At 38.5% G+C, this 21832-nt stretch overlaps 3 protein-coding genes across 8 annotated transcripts in view; 1 reads left to right on the forward strand and 2 right to left on the reverse strand.

The window, feature by feature from the left end:
* Nucleotides 1-4188, forward strand: part of camsap3 (calmodulin regulated spectrin-associated protein family, member 3) — a 41987-nt gene extending 37799 nt beyond the window's left edge. For 5 of the 6 annotated variants that reach the window (XM_026946016.3, XM_034298513.2, XM_026946018.3 and 2 more), the window contains 6 exons: nt 36-160; nt 838-1142; nt 1226-1319; nt 1461-1579; nt 1752-1870; nt 1953-4188. In XM_026946016.3, coding sequence (XP_026801817.3) covers nt 36-160; nt 838-1142; nt 1226-1319; nt 1461-1579; nt 1752-1870; nt 1953-2255 — 1065 coding nt within the window. In that variant the 3' untranslated portion in view covers nt 2256-4188. The remainder of the gene's footprint in view (nt 1-35; nt 161-837; nt 1143-1225; nt 1320-1460; nt 1580-1751; nt 1871-1952) is intronic. The other variant, XM_034298512.2, reaches the window with a different exon arrangement.
* A 573-nt stretch (nt 4189-4761) lies between these two features.
* On the reverse strand, nt 4762-14469 carry nr5a5 (nuclear receptor subfamily 5, group A, member 5). The gene is made up of 7 exons (XM_026946098.3): nt 14254-14469; nt 12135-12250; nt 11504-11645; nt 8879-9609; nt 7099-7218; nt 5979-6126; nt 4762-5286 (listed from the first exon to the last, which is right to left on the reverse strand). Exons 1-7 carry the CDS (start codon nt 14351-14353, stop codon nt 5039-5041), a joined length of 1605 nt encoding a protein of 534 aa, XP_026801899.3. The 5' UTR covers nt 14354-14469; the 3' UTR covers nt 4762-5038.
* Nucleotides 14470-16969: 2500 nt separating this feature from the next.
* Nucleotides 16970-20732, reverse strand: soul5 (heme-binding protein soul5). Its single transcript, XM_026946042.3, has 8 exons — nt 20640-20732; nt 20404-20463; nt 19874-19958; nt 18998-19118; nt 18737-18876; nt 18472-18635; nt 17808-17921; nt 16970-17705 (listed from the first exon to the last, which is right to left on the reverse strand). Coding segments are annotated over exons 1-7 (651 nt in total). The 5' UTR covers nt 20642-20732; the 3' UTR covers nt 16970-17705; nt 17808-17842.
* Between the last annotated feature and the right edge of the window lie 1100 nt (nt 20733-21832).

Raw genomic sequence — 21832 nt, forward strand, 5'->3', positions numbered from 1 at the left:
ACAGCATGTGCGTAACATTTTGAAACCTTTTGCAGCAGGATGAGGCTCGACCAGAGGACGAGATGGCTCAGAGGAGAGCTGCACTGCTGGAAAAGCAGCAAAAGCGAGCAGAGGAAATGAAGAGGAAGAGACAGGAGCAGGAACGAGAGAGGGAGGCGAGGTGAGGTTCCATGACCTAATTCTTATATTGCGTGCTTAAGGCTGGATATATTTGAAATAGAAAAGCATGTTTGGTTCCTGGCAAGACCTGGTTGGACATGGCACTGTAGTTGAGTGGTTCCCTTTTCGATTAGACATTAAGCAATAGCCCTTGAGGAGTGAAAGTGAAGAAAAATTGTGTTTAATGAAGCAGTTTGTCATTTTTAGAGCCCTCTGCTGTTTGTGAAGTGAATTACAATTGCAGTGAAAACCCAACCAACCCCACCCCTATGTTGAAACTACAGACAGTTTTTGCTGGGGGTGGGGCTAATTTCTGGGCCAGAAAATGTAACAGGAACCTGAAAAAAAGAACTAAATATGCATTTTTTGTAGGTTCTTCTAAGTAAATACACTTTTTCTAAAAAACACTTTTTCTAGGTTTTGAAGTGATAGCCCTAGAGCTTTCAAAAATTACAAACTGCAATAAACTTGAAGAAATTAAATTATTGATAATTTTCATTGTTATATGGTGACCAGTCTTCCTCCTTGTATATTAATTGTACAATAAGGGAATGAACTGATTACTCTGCTGTAGTGAACAGTAGTAAATTGTGTCTTTATAGTTAAGCGGGTGTGGAACCACAGAGTTTCAGCCCTTTTGTAGTACTTGTTAGTAACTACGTGACTGTTCCACGGCAGACGCAATTCTGTGGATGAGCTCGAGCGACCCCGGACGCCCTGCACGCCTCCCCCAGCACGCACTCCTCCCGCAGCACGCACTCCTCCACCAGCGCAAACTCCTCCTCCTGATGGAACTCAGTACCGACGCGGAGTCTTTACTCGGCAAGAGTACGAACGGCGCCATCAGCTCAAGATCATGGAAGACCTGGACAAGGTGCTGCGCCAGAAACCCACCACCGTCCGAGGTGTCAAGAAACAGCGGCCCAAAACGGTGTTCCGGGACGATTCGGGCCTCTCTCGCAGCCCAGCTAAAGGGTTGCTGGGTAAGTGTCATTGTTCAAACGTTTTTATTCTCATTAATTCAAATTGTGAAGTTGCTGATCTGTTTGTGAATGCTTTCCTGTAGGTTCTAGACTGAATAAAGTGTATTCTCACTCCACTATGAACCTGTCCTCCATGGCCAATGATAGTGGGACACTTACCATCAGGAAATCCCCAAGGTAACTATAAGGATGCATTGTTTTCTCAGTTGAACTACTTGTCTGTCTTCATTTTGGCCTTGAACCTGACTTTAATTAACAGAATATACAATGGACAACACAGTTATTCAGTCTGAATAACTCTCATTTCCTGGTTTGCAGTCGCTCTCACTCTCCGTCACGACTGATGTCTCCGGGCCGTGTGGCCACACAGAATGGTGATAAGGACTGGGAGAATGCATCCACACTTTCTTCTCCAGCTTCCATCCCTGAGTACACTGGTACAGTATCACAGGATCATACACTTCTTCCTGAGTGCTGATTTTGGGTTATAATCATCTATAATCAATTTTTTTTTGTCACTGATAATATGGTACGGCATTGTATGGTAGGGTATAACATGTCCCAAAGCATTCAAATTAACTTTTTTTTTTTTTTTTTTTTTTGCCTCAGGACCCAAACTGTTTAAAGAGCCAAGCTTCAAATCCAACAAGTTCATTATCCATAATGCCATCTCACGCTGCTGTTTGGCAGGCAAGGTCAATGAACCGCAGAAAAACAAGATCATTGAGGTGAGGGACCTCACAGTCATCTTTGGTTTGTGGTGTTTTTTTACCCTATTGTATACTTACATCTTTCACGTTAATCCCTTAGGAAATGGAGAAGAGCAATGCCAACCACTTCCTCATCCTCTTCCGGGATTCGAGCTGCCAATTCCGGGCAGTTTACACCATGAACCCAGAGACAGAGGAACTGGTGCGTTTGACTGGCATTGGCCCACGGATCATCAGCCTCTCCATGGTCGAGTCTATCTACAAATACAGCTCTGACCGCAAGCAGTTCTCGGTCATCCCGTCCAAAACCATGTCCATGAGTGTGGACGCTTTCACCATCCCCAGCCAACTGTGGCAGACCAAGCGGCCCGGGACGCCCAAAAAGCTCGGAACACCAAAGTGAAGCAGACGGAGAATCTGAGATGGCCCAAATCTTTTCTCCCCTCTCCTCTAGTGGCAGAATGGTTCAGAGTCGGAGCTGGTGTGACTCCAGGAGAGTGGGAGAGTTCAAATTGTGTGGCAGTGATAGAAAATCCTCAGAGACTTATTAGCGAACCTTGCAGAACACCTCTGTGTGCATTTGCTCCAGATTTAAAAATCAAAGAAGGAAGAATGCCATTTTTTTCCAAGCCGTCACAACTCCAACAGCTGGCCAACTGGAATATCTTGTACAAAACTCCTGTATGTGTGTACTTTTCATGCTTAAACTGTAGATGAAGTGACCATCTACAGTTCTTCCATTCCATCCTTTTAGTATGAGCTTATTCCGTCATCTCAGATCACCAGTGTGGGATGAAGCACTAACACCAACACTAAACTCGCTGCTTTGCAGAATTAAACCAGAGCATAGTCTCTGCCACCTCTTTTATATACCTTTCTCTTTTCCTTCTCCCCTTTTGCTTCCTGTTTTGCTCTAATCTCAAAACAGACCTAAAACTAGACTATGAATGTAGGGCACAAGCCAGCCAAGGGCTTCTCATTTTGTCTTTCGTCATGCGGGACTGGGATTTAGAAATCTTCCATGATTTAAGGTACTTGTTTATGCTCCTGTGCCTCTTGCTAACTGTCTGAAATGTGAAGTACGTGCCTCTCACTCACACACTCACTCTCCTCTGCCTAGCCATTACTCTTACTTAAAGTAGGTGTCTGGATGTTTGTTTGTTTTTTTAAATATCTACTTCTTTTGCTAGATTTCAGTATATCTGAGTAGACCTCACGGGCCTCAGGTGAGCTTCATTTCCACTTCAGTTTATTAAGAACGAATGGACAACAACCAATACAAGATGTGCTTTTACATTAATAATAAGGTATTTCTACTCTACTCGTCTGTAATTAAAAAAAAAAGTAGGGGAAAAAAAGAATCAGCGATTATGTAATGTATATTATGAAAGCTGTTAATGATTTTTTTTTTTCATTTTTGACAATGATTTGTATATGGCGAAGAGAACATTTGTAAGATATGAATAAGCTGCCGTGTGGCTTCAGCGTTAGCAGTTCTGTGTGTGTGTGTGTGTGTGTGTGTGTGTGTGTGTGTGTGAGAGTGAAAGAATGAGTGATGAGAACTAACAGAGAGAGGAGAAGATTAAAAAATAAAGATTGAACATCTGCAGAAATGTGATTTCTCTTATTTAAAGGTTGAAAAGTACTTCTCTGTGAGCGAACATAGAGCAGGCAACGATGGATAAAAATATTATTATTAGATTGATGCTGGTGTCTCAAAATTCGACAGTGATAGCGAGAACAAGCTCAAATCAGTGTATGTTGGCCTTATTCATTTCGGGCATGGTGCGAGTGGCCCACTTTTCTGTAGCCAGAGGGCATGTGGTCTGTTTTTCCTCTGAAAACCTGATCTAAGCACTAGAACAAGTCTACTGCCTCCCGTTTGTGTCAGCCATTCGCAGATCTGAAGTGAAGATGTGAATATTTTTGTACAGAGAAACGTTGTGAAGGTGTTGAATAAGTGTATAATTATGTAAAGTGAATGGTGTGTGTGTGTGTGTGTTTGTGTGTTGGTCCATATGAGAGAGTGATATATTGATAAAACTGGAGTCAGTGCAATTGTCCTGTAGAATGTTATGTTGGCAAAGGTTTATTTATTAGGAAGGGACTAGCTGGAATTATTATTTTCTTTATTGTTTTGTTTCAGATTTTATTATTTATGTCATGGTAAGACGGTGAATCACATTTATTTCGTACTTTAAAGGCACATTGGCCATTTTCTTTTGTTATGTCACCATGTCTGTCAGTCCAATCGTTCTGTCCTGCCTGATTGTTCATCATTACAGATCCATCAGCTGGAGCGACTGGATCTGATTAATAAAATCATTTTTAAATCATCCGGCTCATCATCACTCACTTCATTCATTGTTTGTGGGTCTTCTGTTCATTTTTCAAAAAAATGATTAGCATATTAGCATGTATTGATAAAATGGCAAAATGGCACTTTAAATAAAAAAATAAGGATTTAAAGTGCTAAGTTGTCATTAAAAACAAAGGTATAAGAAAACAAGTCACAAAGGTTTTACTTGCCATATTCTTAAGAATGTTATTTTTGTTGGTTTAAAACACTTCATACCATAACCCTATTGAATTCTCGATTCTGACTGGTCAGATGTTTGTAACATAAGCGGATAAAAAAGTACATGTTCTTTAATTTAAAAAAATGTATTTGGCAAATTGTGGCAACACTTTTGGATGTGTGTTATAGGAAAAAAAACACCCTTGCTGGGGTAACTGTAACACAGCTTCATCATACCACCATGTTGTTGATTATTTTCCTGTAACAGCACCCCCTAAGTGTTATTCATTACTCAACCCATGTTCCATGCTTTAAAGCGACCGTTCACTTCAAATATTAGTTCATTTATTATTTCTCCCCCAACATGTATCCTTATTCCATGCACATATTTTTGTGGATGTAAAATACAAAAAAAAAAATCTGACACTCTAGTTTCAGGGCTTTATTTTGACTGCAGGAGTGTTTAACAATACTGTCAGAGTTAAAGTATGTGTTTATGTATGTGTTTATTTCTTATCCTGAGTCAAAGCTGTTGACATTAGGGACAGTAAAGCACTTATAAACACTGATGATGGTGCAGAAAAACAAGTCACACAACCATTTCTGGGGAAGAAAGTGCAAAATGGACTTGCTTTAATCCTCTGCACAGGATGCACTTCATTATCGTGTCAGGTGTGTTTGGCGTGCAGCATCTCGGTCAGCAGGGAGTTGCAGGGCAGGTCCCCCAGCAGGTGGCGCTGGTACAGGTACTCCTCCACCTGCAGGCTGATGCTGCGCACTTCAGGCAGCCGGAGCAGGAGCTGGCCGAATTTATCCGACTGGCCTGGGTGTGTGTGCAGAGTGTGATCCATCAGAGCCCTGTTCACTCGCTCCTGAGTGCGCTCCACCTGCCTGCGGTCCTGCACCGACTTCACATCTGTAGTACACACACACACACACACACACACACACATTAACATGTTAATGTGTATTTCCACAGAGGAACCTTCTCAGTAACTTTCAGGATTTTACAAGTGAAGGAACCAGGACTTTTATTTCCTGGAAGCTTTTCTAGAGAAGAAATTTTTCTGTGAACAAAGAACTATCAGTGTTTAGTTGCCGTAATAAATATTGATGATTGCTTAAATGCAATGACCAATATTTTTTTTTTATTATTTATTTATTTTTTTTAAAAACTGTGCTTAGCTGACAAACATCTTTACATCACAGCATGACTTAACAGGGTGAATAATTTGTAACACTTTGGTTTTGACACAAATGGTGAGTCAAAAACATCACCAGTGTCTTTATGGTGGTTTCCTCAAGCGGCAAAATAGGCTTAATGTGTAAAATGGTTTGAAAAGGAAGCAAAGTAATATGGAGCGCCTCTTCATTCTCCACCTCCTCCATGCTTGCACTGCTGAATTCGTGAATCTGACAGGTCAGAAGATGTTGATTAATTTTCTATAGTAGCAGCTCTGACAATTGTTTAAACTATGTACTTTTCTATTTGGATAGTTCCAGAACTCTTTAAGTTCCTCAAAAGGTTCAGGTGTGTTAGCTTAGTGCAGGTAACGAACTCAACACAGAGGCTCTTAAGAAACAGGTTTTAGCTTTATAATGACACACCTGGGTTAAAGAGCACAAGATACTTGAGACACACAAACTCCTGTCTGTCCAGACGAAGAGCCCTGAGCTTGGACACTAAATCCTGCGCTCTGGACACCAGACTGCTCAGCGTCACCCCCGCCTGCGAGAGCACAGTCGACACCTCAATCTGCGAGGAAAAAACACACAGGTGGGTTTAGTTTGCAAATTACAACACCTTGTGTCTTACTGTAATACAGTGGAAATGTTTTTATTGTTGAAGAGATGAATGTGTAAGACATTACAGAAATCCAGTTATTTTTATAAAAGAAAAGAACAATAGTAATAACCATCTTCCTTATTATACTAGTGTACATTGTTGAATATGTGGATATCCAAGGAGGTCCAAACATCTGAGATTTATTTATTTATTTATTTATTTATTTATTTATATTTTTTTAGTATTTCTTAAAAACTTAAAACTTAAAAATGTGTCGTTAAAGCAAAAGGTGGACATAGTAAATGCTAAGAAATTTCTCAAATTCATGCAAATATTTCAAAGATTCTACTTTTCACTCAGGTTGATATGCTGATAATATAATTTGTAATGAAATATTCTGATTTTGATTTTAATGAAAGTTTTCACTGTGAATCTTAAAAATATATCGGTTCTGAATGCGATTATCTGGAATTCAGGTTTTGAAGGTTTTGATTTAAAAAAAAAATCAGGTAATAAATTCAAATGTTAGAAAGCTGTCCAAAAATAGGTAAAAAAAATTGGGATTAATAAATTTAGGTAGTAAAAAAATTCTGGTTAAAGAAATTAAGGTTAAAAAAATACAAGTAATAAAAAAAATTTCAAGCAGTCAAAAATTTAGGTCAAGAAATTCAGGGAAAACATCCGGGATACTCAGAGAGCAAATAAGCCAGGCTCAGATCAAGCTCAGTGTTGGACAATTACAACACACCACAGAGCTTCACAGCCTTTTACAGTATCATTATCCAGTGATGTCCAAAAGTCTGAGACAACTAGTGAAGTGAAATCAGAGTCAGCAGAACATGAATGGGAGTTTGTATTGTTTTAGGGGGAAAAACACACGTAAATTTGATGTAATTTCATTCACATTCCATGTGCATCTTAAAATAGAGTTTGTATAATGACCTGTTGCCCTGTGACCAGGTAGATGCTACCGTCTCTCCCATAAGCCACCTGGCGACACAGATGATCCAGAACCAGCAGCTCACTCCAGCAGCTCTGCAGCAGCACCATCTGATCCTCCACCTGCAAAACATCACACACCAGGTATGAGTGTGTCAACATGGGCGACCATTCCTAGTGAAGAAAGTAAAACATGATTGTGTTTAATTAAAATGACTGTCAGACCTCTGTATTACAGTTTATCTTTTAAACACACAGCCTGAATATAACAGCAGTTATCTTTATTAGCAAGCTCAAAAGTTGCCCCCCCGTTGGCACGCTGTAGGTCATTAATTTGAATGATCCTCATTAACGTCTCTAACAGTCCATATATGTGGACTTAAAACAGGTTCAAACTCTCAAGACATTTGCTGTGAGCAGTCGATGGCAATTAGCAAAAAAAAAAAAAAAAAAAAGACCTCTCAAAGAGATTTCAGAAATGAAAGAAACAAGGATATGATCAAAGAATGGAAGAAAAATAACTGATATTAAAGATGCTGGGGAAAAAAATACACCAAGCCTAAGCAAAACTTAAAGGAATAAAAAGTTGAATAAACATCTATATTCATATCACAGTCAGAGTGACTATAGTGTCACTATTAATCACTTAACACAGTTTTTGACCATTTTTGTTACTTTCCATAATGAAGGAAAACCTGGCTAGCAGTTAAGAGGAAAAATTTTACATCATGTATTGAATAAGTGATGACGTGAAGAAGCCAAATAATGAATGAGATGCTACCAAGTTTCATTTAAAGTAAAAAATGTGTGCCCACATAGACATGAACACATTTTTCATAAATGAAATGTCTTCATAATATTTTAAACTGTGTTTAAGGCTCAGGCAGCATGATATGTAAGTAATGAAACAATTTTCCACTTTTACTGCAGCAATTTGCCAGCGTTAACCATTTTTTTTATTTATTAAAGAACTACATGTCATACTTTTCATCCATTTATAGTTGCACTTAATGTTGTGGCATGTCTGTGAAACAGTTGGTGTCTGTTACCACTGACTTACCTCTGACTATTACAAAGCACTGACACTGGAGACTCTTCCATAAATCATAAAAAAAATCTCCTCATCAACAACTTCATATCAACAAATGCTCGCGTACATCTGTCTTTGTGTAATGTCCGACCTAGAAGTCCAGATTAGAACGAGTGCTTGAATATAAATCTGTGAGAGCTGGTGTTATAGATAATGAATCTGAACACCTTCTGACCAATCAGAATTGAGATTTTTGCAGCAGGAATTTTAAAAAAATTAATATCCGCTCATAAGTATATAGGTTATATATACACTAATAACTGCATAATAATTTCTTAACATAATCTTGAATATGTGCATTTTTTTCTCATCTTTATTATAACTGTAGTGAAGACAGATATTACACAAATATTCAGGATATTTTGGGAAGTTATCATGAGATGCATTAAAGATTTTAAAGTGTGTCTGAAAGCTGTTTGTTTTACACAAACTTATTAATATGCATAAATATTATAGGAGACCATTTTGCTCTAAATTTGCCATTGCTTCATAAAGTTGTTCATTAACTGAAAAAGATTAAATAAGGATGAGATGAAATGAAAGTTCTAAAATCCAACAGTACATAACAATCTACAATAAAGTTCTACCATGAAATATTTCTAAGAAAACTTAAAGATTTTTCTTCCTCTTAATATCTAATTTCTCATCTAAATACCTTTAGAAGACAACAGAGAATTAGAGGAAGAGTACTACCTTGAGTTCCTTAAAGAGTGCACAGTTGCGCGCCCACTCCACCAGACCGAACAGAGTCTGGTCGGCCATTTTGCACATGATGCTGAAGGTGTTGAGGCGGTCGTGTTTTCCTCGGCTGGCCTGCTCTCTCCTCAGGCTGGCCACCACTCGTGAACAGACCTGTGACTCCTCCGGTTCTCCCTGCAGCAGCTCACTCAGGAAGCTTGTGTTGGATGAGGGGGGCTCGGAGGTCAGGGTTGGGGTCAGGGACGGGGATGGTGTTGGATCTGAAGTAGGAGTTGATGCCGGTGTGTGGGTGGAGCTGGGAGTGAGCGCAGGTGTGGAAATGGTGCACAGTGTAGCAGGGCCATAGCTGAAAGGCACCTCTCTTTTCTCCTGAGGGAAACCATGGAAACTGGGGTGGTAGAGTCCAGCACAGGGGAGCGATGGAGCTGTCAACGCCCCGTCTCGGCTTAATGTGCAGTCCAGTACCATGAGCTCTGGTTGGCTGATGCTGGGAGGAAGAGTGTGCGATTGGTGAAAAGGGTCAGAGCCTAGTGGAGCTGCAAAAGCACCAGGCAGGAGGTGGAACTCATGCGGCTGTAAAGGTGCTTGTGGTCCTTCCAGTTTGATCCTGTAGGGACCAATGTTTGCTTGGTGATACCCTCCTCTCTGCTGTTTCAGTTGCCTGTCCCGTCGATACATAGGTCCAAATTTGTTTCGTCCGCCCCTCATTCGGTCTGCCCGCACAGCTGTGGACATTTTAAAACAACAGTTTGTAATTTTTAGAGCCTTCTGGTGACTAAAATCTGAACTGCAATGACAAGCCCTTCCCTTTCCCCAGCTGTTCCTATGTCCTCTGTTAAATCTAATCTGTCTCATGACTTGGCTTATGGAAAACAGGCAGAGATGAGCATCTTTTGATTCATCTGGGCCGGAGCTAACTTCAGGGCCAGAAAAATGTACACTGAAGCTTAAAATAAAGAAACTAGCCAGATCCATTGATTCATTCATTCACTCATGCGTCTTCAGTAACTGCATCATACTGGTCAGGATTGAGGCTGATCCGGAGCCATTCTCCTATACTGGGCAGAAGACAGGAATGTACCCATTGGATGGGATACCAGTCCATCGCAGAATGCCACACACTCTTTAACACCTGGGGCAATTTACTGTAGTCAATCCACTTACTAGCGTGTTTTTTTTCCGATGTGGGAAGAAACTAGAGGACCACGATAAAACCCACATGGACACAAGGAAAATGTGCACAGACAATAACCCAAGCTCAGGATCCCTAGCCAAATCCTTTAATGGCAATAGTGGTATCTCTATACTTATATATCTCATTCATAACACTAACACAAGGTTGAATTTTATAGATTTATTGGTTATAGACTCAAAAAAGTGGGTCATAATTTGTCAAGGTGTAGCCTACATACATCGTTCATATAATAATAATTTAGATAATCTTGAAATTATCTTCTAGGTGAATAAAAGTTTTTTTGTACAGTGCATTTCCCGGCTACTTTATCTCTGCCATCTAAATATGCCCTTGTTTTATGGCGTTAAAGATAAATGGAGAGCAGAATTATTCAACTCTCACTTATCTTTGTATCTGACATTAAGGACAAAGGCAACCGCCAAACTTAGGGCTGTAACACAGCAAGCCAGCGTGGAACAAGGCCTACTGACAATCACCTCTTGCTTCACCTCTTCAGGAACAGATTGCAATGACACGCATACACTAAATAACTCTCCAGACCAAGGAAGGGTAATTAACTGTTTGTAGTCAATAAAATGCAATCCACAATACCAAATATCATCAGAATATTTGAGCATATTCAGTACATTTTTCACTGATTAAGGATTTTTGCCACTTAGTGGAGAATTGCCCAGTCACAAATGTCACACTTGTGGGCTTGCTGCTGATTGTGTTTAACTAGATCTCACTTAAAGAACATTCTACACAAAGATTTGAGTGTGTAATGACACTGAGAGTTTTTTTTAATTGAAAAATGTTTTTTAGGAATGTCCTGAATGCCTTCTTTTACACCCTTTAAGCTCTCGATCCCTTGCGCCCAACAGGTCTGTACCTTGAAGATGTCATCGAAGTGTGAAGTTGGATGAGGACTCAGGGCTTTGAGACAGGACCAGTATCCAGTGCACTCAGGAAATCCCACAATGCACTGCAATAGTGTCCAAACATTGTACCGTATAAGGTACTGAATACCCATAATGCACTTTGCATAAATTGAATACTGCTGTACTAAATAGTACAGCAAAAAAGTATACTACCTACCAGTGTCAGAACATTGTCAAATAAACTACCATTTTTTGTATCACTTCAGTATCACTGAAAAGTCAATCTGAGAACTCTCTTCCATTGACCTCCAACAAGTTCAAGGTACTCAGTTGGCATGGACGATACCTGGGTAATTCAAATGGTGTGAGATGCACCGCAAAAACTATGAGTCAGATTTATCAGCTTGGTGTTTCAGGGTCCTAACATGAGGTTGCAGAAAAAAATTTAAAAGATCACCTAGCATGAAGAGTACAGGGAGCCTGACTTACACACTCAGCTGTCTGTTGTATGTGTGTGTGTGTGTGTGTGTGTGTGTGTGTGTGTGTGTGTGTAGATACACCTACCCTCTCTCTTCATGCCCACAGCCAGGCACTTCTGAAAGCGGCAGTAAGGGCATCTCTTCCTCTGTGCTGGGTCCATGGGGCAGCTCTGCCTCTCTGTGCATGTGTAGTGCTTGTTATTCTGTACAGAGCGCTTGAAGAAGCCCTGAAGAATGAGAGCAAGGGAGAGAGAGAGAGAGAGAGAGAGAGAGATGTGGCATGTTCATAAGCACTTGTATTGCTGTATCAGATACTGTAGATAAGAAAAAAACATGGCTTTACTGATAGCAAGAAGCGGACCTAGGAACACCTCAGCAAGCTCTCCCTAAAGAAAGCTGGTCTCTATAGTATGTCCATGACTTCCATAAGTTTGTTTAAATAGATGTCCACATATTACTGCCAAAATAAAGAGGACTTACCTATCAAGAAGTCAAAAGAGAGAAAAGGAGAGAAGGGAAACAGGAAGGGCAATGAAACTGGTGGAGCTAATGACTAAAGAATCAGGTAGAGGAATGTCTTTTATTTATGATCTGTATTGTATGTATCTACCATATTGATTAACACTGAACAGTACAAATAATTTTGTAGGGCCTCCTGCATTTTTTTTTTAGAATCCTTTCCGTGTGTATACATGTGCGTCTGCGGTCTGATTTACCTTGCAGCTCTCGCAGGTCAGCAGTCCATAGTGATATCCAGACACTCTGTCACCACACACAGGACAGGCTTCCTCCGGCTCTGCACGAACATCAGGGTCCGGCTTCAACTCCCTAGCTGTGAGACATGACAGAAAGGGAAGAAAAAAAAAGGCTTTAATCATGTTCAAATTCATGCTCTGAGATGATACACTATACGTGCCAAGAATCATTCTTTATAACACTCAGAATACATGACAAGGTTTCACAGTAAAGATATAAATGATGTGAAATAATGAACTGATGTCTATATTTACGATATGACTCTGTGGATTCAGATCAGAGTATATCAGGAAAAAGTTGCTATAATTATGCTTTATTATTTAGAAATGTTGTCAAACAAAGGTGTGGCATCTGTGCTCGGAGGTGTGCTCTGTGTGCCAATCAACCTCATTGAAGGAGCCGCGGCCTCTGTGGCTAGCAATTGCAATAAATTGAGTATAGTCTCTGTGGTTATAAGTTCCAGTAAAGGTGTGGCCTACATGTCTGTTACACGAAATGAAAGAGGCATGGAGTCTGCATCTTCCAGTCCTGGCGAAGGAGGTGTGTAATCTGTGACTGGTTGTACCAATAATGTAGGCGTGGCTTCTGTGCCTGTCAATTCCATTGAAGGAGGTGTGGCCTCTGTGGATGTCATTCCCAGTTAAGGAGGCGTGGTCTCTGTTTCTGTCAGTTCCTATGAAGGAGGCGTGGCCTCTGTTTCTGTCAGTTTCAGTGAAGGAGGAGTGGCCTTTGTGCTTATTAGTTCCAGTGAAGGAGGCGTGGCCTCTGTTTGTCAGTTTCAGTGAAGGAGGCGTGGCCTCTGTTTCTGTCATATCCTATGAAGGAGGCGTGGCCTCTGTTTCTATCAGTTTCCGTGAAGGAGGCGTGGCCTCTGTTTCTGTCAGTTTCTATGAAGGAGGCGTGGCCTCTGTTTCTATCAGTTTCCATGAAGGAGGCGTGGCCTCTGTTTCTGTCAGTCCTCTTTGTCTCTCATTCTAATTGAAAGAGGTGTGACCTAACACTTTTTTTTTTCCAATTTAAACTCAGACTATTTGCACAACACTAAATCTTCAGTGCATCAGCAGCACTAAATTTTATCATATCCAATTATTGACTTATTTAAATGTAACTTTCGTGCACTGCATGTGCGTTTAAATTGGATCCTTAAAGTTGAACCACAACACACAACAAAAAGAAATAAACTCAAGTTTATAAATAATCTCAGTTTTCAATCAGTGTCTTGTATTCATATTTCAACAAAAATCTAAAGAAAAAAATATATAGCAAACACAAGACAGTTCCTATATACAGTGCAGCATTTTCAGTAAAGATGTGTGTTCTCTTTAATGTCTCCTATAATCTGGTGATTAAAGCTCGTGTCATATTCTGGTCAAATTGACCCATGTGCAAGACCAGAATTGATTTTTACAGCATGATCCTTTTTGAGCTTAGCTCAGTTTATTTCTTGACCCTGAACAATATGATAAAAAAATATGCTTTTAGATTGTTTTTATTTATTTATAAAAAAATTGTTTAGGTTGTGTTTTAAATTTTAACCAAGAAAGTAAATTATAGTCAATTTGGCTTTGTCTTTTATGCATTATTTACTCTCCTACTTGTCATTAAGAGGACCTCAGTATTATTATTCATTAAAATAGTATAACCTCAGAAAAATCTTGTATATAATTTAGTATAGATGAATCAGTTTAAAATGAATGTTATTGTGGGAAATGGAACATAGCAATGCTAAGTAGTAAAGATAACAAGAGGTTTAATTATGTAATCAATTGATTTGGTTATTATTAATCAAATTAAAAATATCAGACTTTTTCTTTTTTAAAAATAAATGGATGGATTATTAAAATAATAATAATACTGCTTTAGCACTAAGAGTATTACGTTTACTATCTTTGCAGACTGGTCAATAAATTTGCCTGGAAAAAAAATTAAACGTACGCATAGAGTTCTTAATGAATGGTTTTCAATCAGAATGAAACAAAGCACAGGCAATTTCAAATTTCACGCTGACATGGCACAATACATGGGTCAATCAATTCCAGTGCCAAATCAGAAATTTCTGGCACATGAACGTGCACTTACAGGTTGACGATCCCGCCTGCATTGTCAGGTCCTGAGTGTTTCCAGCAGGGTGTGTGGTTGAGGGCTGGGGGGTCTCCGGGTGAAAACCTGAACTATTCATGGTCCAGACGAGAGGGGGTACGCCAGGTGTGGATGCCCCGGGGACGAAGAGAGGGACAGGCTGAAGTAAGTGCAGGCAGAACAGCTGGTGCAGTATGGAGGCCTGCTGGAGGACTTTGCTCCATGCTGAGGGTAATAAACCTGCCACTGGCACACCTTCACAGCCTGCAGAGTAACACAAAAACACTGGGATTTCTACACATTCCACATTCCTATACTATTGCAATTAGTATCATGTCATTCCATAAATCTGCATATTTTTTGAAAGTCTCATGCTTTTTGTACTTGCGGTACTACAGCAACAGGCAGTGTACCTGGTGTATATACTAGAAACCATTCCACTATAAACCATATTTGTTAAAAGTAATAATAAGTAATTTTCCTGATAAGTATATTTAATTGTTCCTTTGACACTTTGGTCATAAAACAAACGTACCAAGCTTGAATACCGAAAGCCAGTTTAAGTAACTTGGATCCGAGGGAATCTGTAGTGAAAGGAGATAAAACAGTTCAAGGGTGACAGATTATCCTGAGTCAGATGTCTGACATGACAAGCAAAGATATGACTAATTGGATATCTTATGGCTTTTATCTAAAACAAAAGATGTCTGTTGATATTCTTCACCAAGGACATAATGGCATGGAAAATATGTAATATGATAACCATATCACGCAACGGAAAGAAATTAAATCATATATAGCGCTGCATTGACAATGCATGAATGAAATTGGCCCTACTTAGTTCAGGAAACTTCCAGTAGTATTATAATATAGACTTTTTATTGTTTTAAAGCTGTACTAAATTACTAATCACAACAATGTCTGAGTAGGGATAGTGGTGCAGCAGGTAGCAGTGTCATATCACAGTACCTGGGTCACTGTGGAGGCTGTGTGGAATTTCACAAATTCTCCTCATGTCCCTGCCAGTTTCCTCCGGGTTTTCTGGTTTCCTCCTGCCTCCCAAAAACATGCAGGCAAGTGGATTAGTGACTCTAAATTGCCCCTAGGTGTGAATGAGTGTGTGTGTGCGGTGCTCTGTGATGGACCCATCCAGGCTGCATTTACACAACTTACACAAAACTGCAGCTTATTTTATTCAATTATCTCATCCAATTACAAGGCAAATTTAATAAATATAATAAAGTATAAATATAATAAAATCAATCCTAACAAAAAAATACAATCGAGTAACTTTATATGTAAACATTTCTAGTTCCAAAGAAATCTTTTCCAATTCCAATCCAATTCCAATCTTCCATTTGTTACAGGATTGGACAGAATTTGTTCTTTATCACTGATATCCAATCCACCACTGTAACAAAATAAAACAGTCGTGCTTCACGGACCCCACTTTGAGAACAACTGCGAAAGACAAGCCTAGTTTTAAAACTTTTAAAAATTTTTAATATTAGTGTGAGAATATGTACAGTATGTATGGTTTACAAGTATTTACTAATGTAAAATGATTGCATATAATTGTGTATAATTTCGTTCTCAGTGTGTAATAATTACTGTGGTAGCTCTGATTGGTCTCCACTCTCAGTAAAAAGAGAGTTGAGGTGGTGCCATCTTTTGAACCTTTAAGCAAGTATCTACTCTAAATCAAATTCTAATTCTAATTGTAATCTAAAAAGGTTTAAAAAAAAAGGGCCCAGTTATGTATTTTAAAGCATTTTAATGTACACTATTTTCACAAGTTTTGGTGAAAGATGCATACAAAAGATGGTAGAAGATGATGGGGGAAAAAAGCTCTATTTTTTTGTGGTATAAAAAAATTATTACACCCCTTCCACACTTTCAAAATAAATTAATCAACAAAAAGAGCAACAAAGGCTTTACTTCCAGTTTAGTTAAAAAATTGGACAGCAAACATGGAAACACTATGGATTTTATTTTATTTATTTTATTTTGGCTTAAAAAAGTCTGTATTGTTAGGCCAATTTTTTTTTCCTAATAGAACATTTTCCCCATTTGGAATAATAGCAATAACACATGTCTTTATAACAGCATGACCATCTTACCAGTGAACTACTTAAAACAAATGGAAAGGGTATTCTTTTTTGTTCAGTCTTTCTTCTTTTTCTTTGTGCCTTTTCATGCATTAGTTTTCCCTCAATTCTTAAAACATCCTCATATTTCAAAGAAATAATGCATACAAATGCATATCAGTTTACAAATCCCGGAGCTTTTTTCCTGACCTGAAACTGAAAAAAAAAAAGAATGAATAGACTCTCTAGCTAAAAACTAATCTCTGACTTTGCTCTGGATATTGCTCTAATGTTTCTAAAAACATTAATGAAATCATATAGTCTCCAGTTTAGCATTGTGAAAGCTGTATTTTTCCAAGCTGTATTTTTCCATAAGAAGCTAGACACTGTGAGGAAAATGTTACACATCTGTTCTGGCCTGATGTTTTTAAGACTAATTCTTCTCTTGTATATTTGATTATACAGTTAAGAGTAGCATTTTATAATAAACCTTATCTTTCTAAACTATAAATACCATATACATAAATGCATACTCAGCCATGATGAACCCCCTTTATATATAATTTTACATTGCTAATCACCCTTGTTTGAAATTCTGCAACAATGAGTCAAGAACCAGGAGACTGGTGTTGATCTTTTTCTCTTGATATTTATTTGCATGCTCGAAGAAATCTTCAGATCGGTTTTTCTCTACAGAAGCATAACTTCAGACAAGTTTGTCAGCTCAAATCTACAGATTGAACAGTCCTACTGTATGTCATAAAAAATGAAATAGAATACATGAATAAACATAAAACTTTAGCCAGAGATTATAAGAGTCAGTGACTAATAATTAAAAGCAAATATTTCCTTCACATGCCTGTCCATCAGTATCTATACCCATGGTCTTGATTTTGTAGTTTGACTGTATTTTTTTTAAACTCCATATTTGATATGTTCATATAAAAGATAGACGCATCCAGGATTTCATCTCTGTCTTAAAACAAGGAAAGTCTCCCTATATATGAAAAAGCCCCTCTGTTACAGAATAACTTCACCAAAATATCCTGTAGTTATTGAGTTATTAAATCTTTTGGTAGTGGCGACCTCTGGTGCTGAGTTACAGACAAAAAACAAAACAAAATGATATTAATATGGGCTGTTATTGAGTTCTTGCTTTCATACACTCAAAATGTGTTCAAACAAATAAAATGAACTGTTGAATCATTTTTAAAAAATGAGTAAAAAGAAAAGCCTGGAAGATTTTTTTTTTTTTAAATGATAAATTGGAATAATGAATCTGACTCAAGCGTCAACAATCAACAAAAATACAAAAGACAGTTTTCAGGTCCGGCTTGAAACAATTCAGTCTGCTGGTTTTTGAAGCTGAAAAAAAGGAGCATATTAGGTAAATCTATTTGAGCAGTCATTCCCTTGGTTATTCATAAACAGCCACTTTAGTTTGGAGTTTAAATGTTCCTGCTTTACCTCAGACGTGCTGTAGATGAGGCAGACAAGTGTTGCTACTCAGCAGGTGGACACACCGGTTTTCCCTTGACCACATACCACACCTCATTGTGTCTGTTCGTCAGCTTCATTGGGCTGAACACACACACACACACACACACACACACACACACACACACACACACACAGAGGATTGAGTGAATGTTAGGATCTAAAACGTTCACTCCTCTATGCTTACAAAATGTCATAGATCTGTCTTTCTAATGTGCCAGATTTAAAAAAAATGGAAACCATTTTGTAATCATTAAAAAAAAAAAATAGACACACAGTTTCTAGCTGTCTAGATTAAATCAGTTATTGACCATTTAAGCAAGGGGTTGTCATTACTGTATATTAGCTAATTAAGGAATAAAACACAAAAAGCTGATTATTTTCCTATAACAGCACATCCCAAAGTGGTTTGTTCCTCATATAACACAGCAACTTGCAAACAAAAGCATTTTTATTTACTGTCGAATGACATGTTGTTTGTTGTGTCAAAATGTTATTACATCTGATGTTGTGGAGCGTTTTTGTGACACAAGCTAGCTCCTGTTATCACTTGCATTATAACAGTATTTTATTTTATGGTACTAGCTATTTAGCTAGTTAACTATTTAACACCTCAGTATTTACTCAGTGCTACCTGTTATAGCCAACGTCATAGTGGTAGTCTGTTTCATAAGTGGCTTGAGCTTTGTCGAGTGCTTCCTTCAGCTTGTCAGAATACATTTTAGATATCGGTGATACCATCCAGCCTCCAAAGCTCTTAACGTACACCTTCATATCTGGCATGTCCATGAGGTACACCTACAGTTCATGAACAAATAATGCAAATAACGTGTTTATAACATGCACAATTTGTACATGTTCAGAGGTCAGGATTTAAATGCTTTGCCCTGCACACTCACACTGCTGTCATTTGGCTGGGGAGCATGATTCTGGTAGGCAGAAGGCAACAGGAAGCTGAGAACGTAGACTGATTTTTCCATCCAAGGTATTTCCTCTTTCACTTTAGTGAGGACTGGGGCTGTCATGTCAATCTTAGCACCTGCAAGTATAAAAGTAGCAGATCTACTTAAGCAAATCTGCTCTAACAAGTCATATCCTCTGCATAATGTTCATCTCTCTCTCATTCATGATCAGTCTTACCCACATGTTTATTGTCTCACCTGCTTCATTTGCACCTGTGATGTACTTGAAAAGTTTTCTGAAAGCTCTCACTATGGCCATTTCCTTAAAAATTGACTCTGCCTCTGTGGCCACCCATTTGGCAGCCTCATAATGACGCACCTAAAAAAAAGGACAAGCTGCCAGTCTTATTGTTAAACTCATTACTTAATGGTTGAATAAAAGAGCACAGAATCTATTTTATTTAATTTAAATGAATCAAATATTACAACAGCAGTTCAGCCAAAAAACACATTTACACAATTTTTTCCCATATTACCCAGAATATAGTTAGTCAGCCACAACATATTTAGCTTTTCACCAGCCTGAAGTTGCTAACTAGTAAGAAAGGCTTATAACCACTAGTTTAGTATTGTACGATCTGCATGCTTATGTAGTGACAGCTAATGTGAGGGCTAAAATCGATAGCTCAACAATGAAACTATTTAGGTTGAGCAATGCATTATATCACAAGGTCAGTGGCATAATAAGAATTATTTTAAGTCCATAATGACCTACTGGGTTCATGCCGTGTTCCTCTGAATATTGAACATAGTAAACAGTAAAGTTATTACCCTTGCATTAAAACCAACAAAACACAAATGTCTGTCCTTTTGTGTAATATGTACTTTGATTGGACAATGTGTGCTTAGTCTATGTACTGCTAGTTTCTCCTCCAAAGGTATTTTGAGAACAGAAATAGTATGAAAGTATGATAGTATATGTAAAGTATGGTAAATATCAGTGCACATGGAGGTTAAGTCTAGGGCGCATGTGTAATCACCTGACATGACTGCCACTAATCGGCTGCATGAATCTACAGTCTGGGCTAGAAAGAAATCAGTCCCAGACTCGCTTCTTTTATTTCAGGGGCTCACCTCATATTCCTCTCCCTTACAGATCAGATCAAACAGCAGACACTCCTTGGTCTCTGTGCAGTAGGATGTAGACTCATTGGAGTTGCTGAAGAGTCAAAGTTCATAGAGGTCAGATACTATGTTGAATAATCTTCTTAATAATCCATTAATCTTTAAAAAACATCCTGAACATGTAAATTAGATTGAAGAAGCCAAACTGAGACCAATCTGAAAGAAAAGTCTATGAGATAATGAGGTGAATAATCCAATTAACTTACAGAATCTAAATCATCATGCACGTATACATTTGTGTAATGATGCTCTGTAAGTAACACCGTGGCTGTAAAAAGCCTCAGAAACAGATGTGAAAATATTTCAAATCAATGTAACATTATTGGATAGTGTTTGGTCACTACGGCAAAAAGACACAATCTTGTCAGCTAAAAGATAAACCTGACCCTGATTATCTGAGTCATTATTAGCAGTGCTGGCATCCAGGGGACATGCATAGACAACTAATAAAGCTGAAATAGAAAGATCTGAGCTCTTACCCAACTCTGGCTTCTGCTGTAATTGATAACAGCAACACAACTGCTCCTACTAAGCAATTCCTGCAAAAATAAATAAATAAAATAAAAATCACAGAGTCTATTTGAATATACTATTTACCCCATAGTGCAAAAGAGTGCAGCTGTGCAGCTCTCTATAGACAGCATTAATGTGAAAGGTACAGCTGCTACAGTTAAAAAAGTGCTCCACATGCAGTAATATAAAGGAGGTTGCTTACATTTTGGAGAAGAAGACCGTCCTGCGGTGTGATGTGCAGTCTCTTTATTTAAAGCAGCAGGTTATAAAAGCGTTATGAAATGAGTTGCGAAAGTGGTTATGAAAGCAAGTCCCACCCCGCGTGCGCTCCCGGTGTCCATGCTGTCTGGGTGTTATAAAACACTCAGCAACCTTTTCTAACTCCGATCACACCATCACAAGCCTGAAAAAACAAGCCTGAGACAGAGAAATGATCATTTTCCTCCTTATTCACCTTCAGTAAGCGCTTTATCCCGGTCAGGGTCGCTTGGACCCCGAGCCATTCCCGGGAATACTGCGCGCGAGGCGGGAATACACCACCGTAAATTCAGAGGTGCAGGTTTTATAAACAACACAAAACATTAGAGATATCAGATATGATCAGGTTTATCCTTATCCTTTATATCTAGTCCAAAAATACGACTATGATATTATTTATTTACAGCAGCAAAAGTTTGCAGTTATAAAAGCAAAGACTGGAGAGCAGAGAGATCATTAGAGTACACACTCATAGGGACAAAAAAAAAAAAAAGGGCAAACTTGTGCATCACCCTACAACAGGGTGTTCCCTAGAACTATACCATAAACTACACAAAGACCCCTGAAAGAACCCCTTTTAATGATAGATAGATAGATAGATAGATAGATAGGTAGATAGAGTCTACATATAGGACAAGAACAGGAATCTGAGCCTACAGTGGGCACAAGCTCAACCAGCTCAAAAGTTGAAGATTGAAGATTGGAAAAAGACCAGGTGATATTTTACCAATCTTCACACTTCAATCTCCAAGCTTATGCCATTAAAAGGGTAACTTCACTGTTATGCCTGACTATGCCATGCCATGCCATAGTGGAGGCATAAACAGAAAATCTCAATCACCATAGCAGCACACAAGCTTACATATGCCAAAAGGAATATGTAAATATATCTACGAAAAATAAGGAAATTAATAGAAAATTTACATTGTGTATCAATTGATGGTGTCACATTTCTTCTCCCGAGCCAGGCTGTGATTTTTCAGTGCTAATTTTGTAATCTGAAAATGTGATAGGTTGTATTTTTATTTATTTATTTATTTTGCCTAAAGGGGACATGCCTAATAGGATGTCAGGCGAGAAAGAGGAAACAAGATCATAGAAAAAGAGGAAGCATGATGAAGCACTGTTACAAGAAAT

The sequence above is a fragment of the Pangasianodon hypophthalmus genome, chromosome 23 (assembly GCF_027358585.1).
Source record: "Pangasianodon hypophthalmus isolate fPanHyp1 chromosome 23, fPanHyp1.pri, whole genome shotgun sequence".
NCBI lineage: Eukaryota > Metazoa > Chordata > Actinopteri > Siluriformes > Pangasiidae > Pangasianodon > Pangasianodon hypophthalmus.

Coding starts and splice junctions, on each gene's coding strand:
- soul5 (XM_026946042.3), bottom strand. Junction 19,119..19,873: donor GTAAGGGAGAGGAATATGAG/GTGAGCCCCTGA, acceptor CCTTTTTTTTAG/GTGCGTCATTATGAGGCTGC. Junction 18,636..18,736: donor CCCAGCCAAATGACAGCAGT/GTGAGTGTGCAG, acceptor CATGAACTGTAG/GTGTACCTCATGGACATGCC.
- nr5a5 (XM_026946098.3), bottom strand. CDS start 14,353: ATGAATAGTTCAGGTTTTCACCCGGAGACCCCCCAGCCCTCAACCACA. Junction 7,219..8,878: donor CACTCTTTAAGGAACTCAAG/GTAGTACTCTTC, acceptor GATGTTTTGCAG/GTGGAGGATCAGATGGTGCT. Junction 6,127..7,098: donor ACCTGGTCACAGGGCAACAG/GTCATTATACAA, acceptor TTTTCCTCGCAG/ATTGAGGTGTCGACTGTGCT.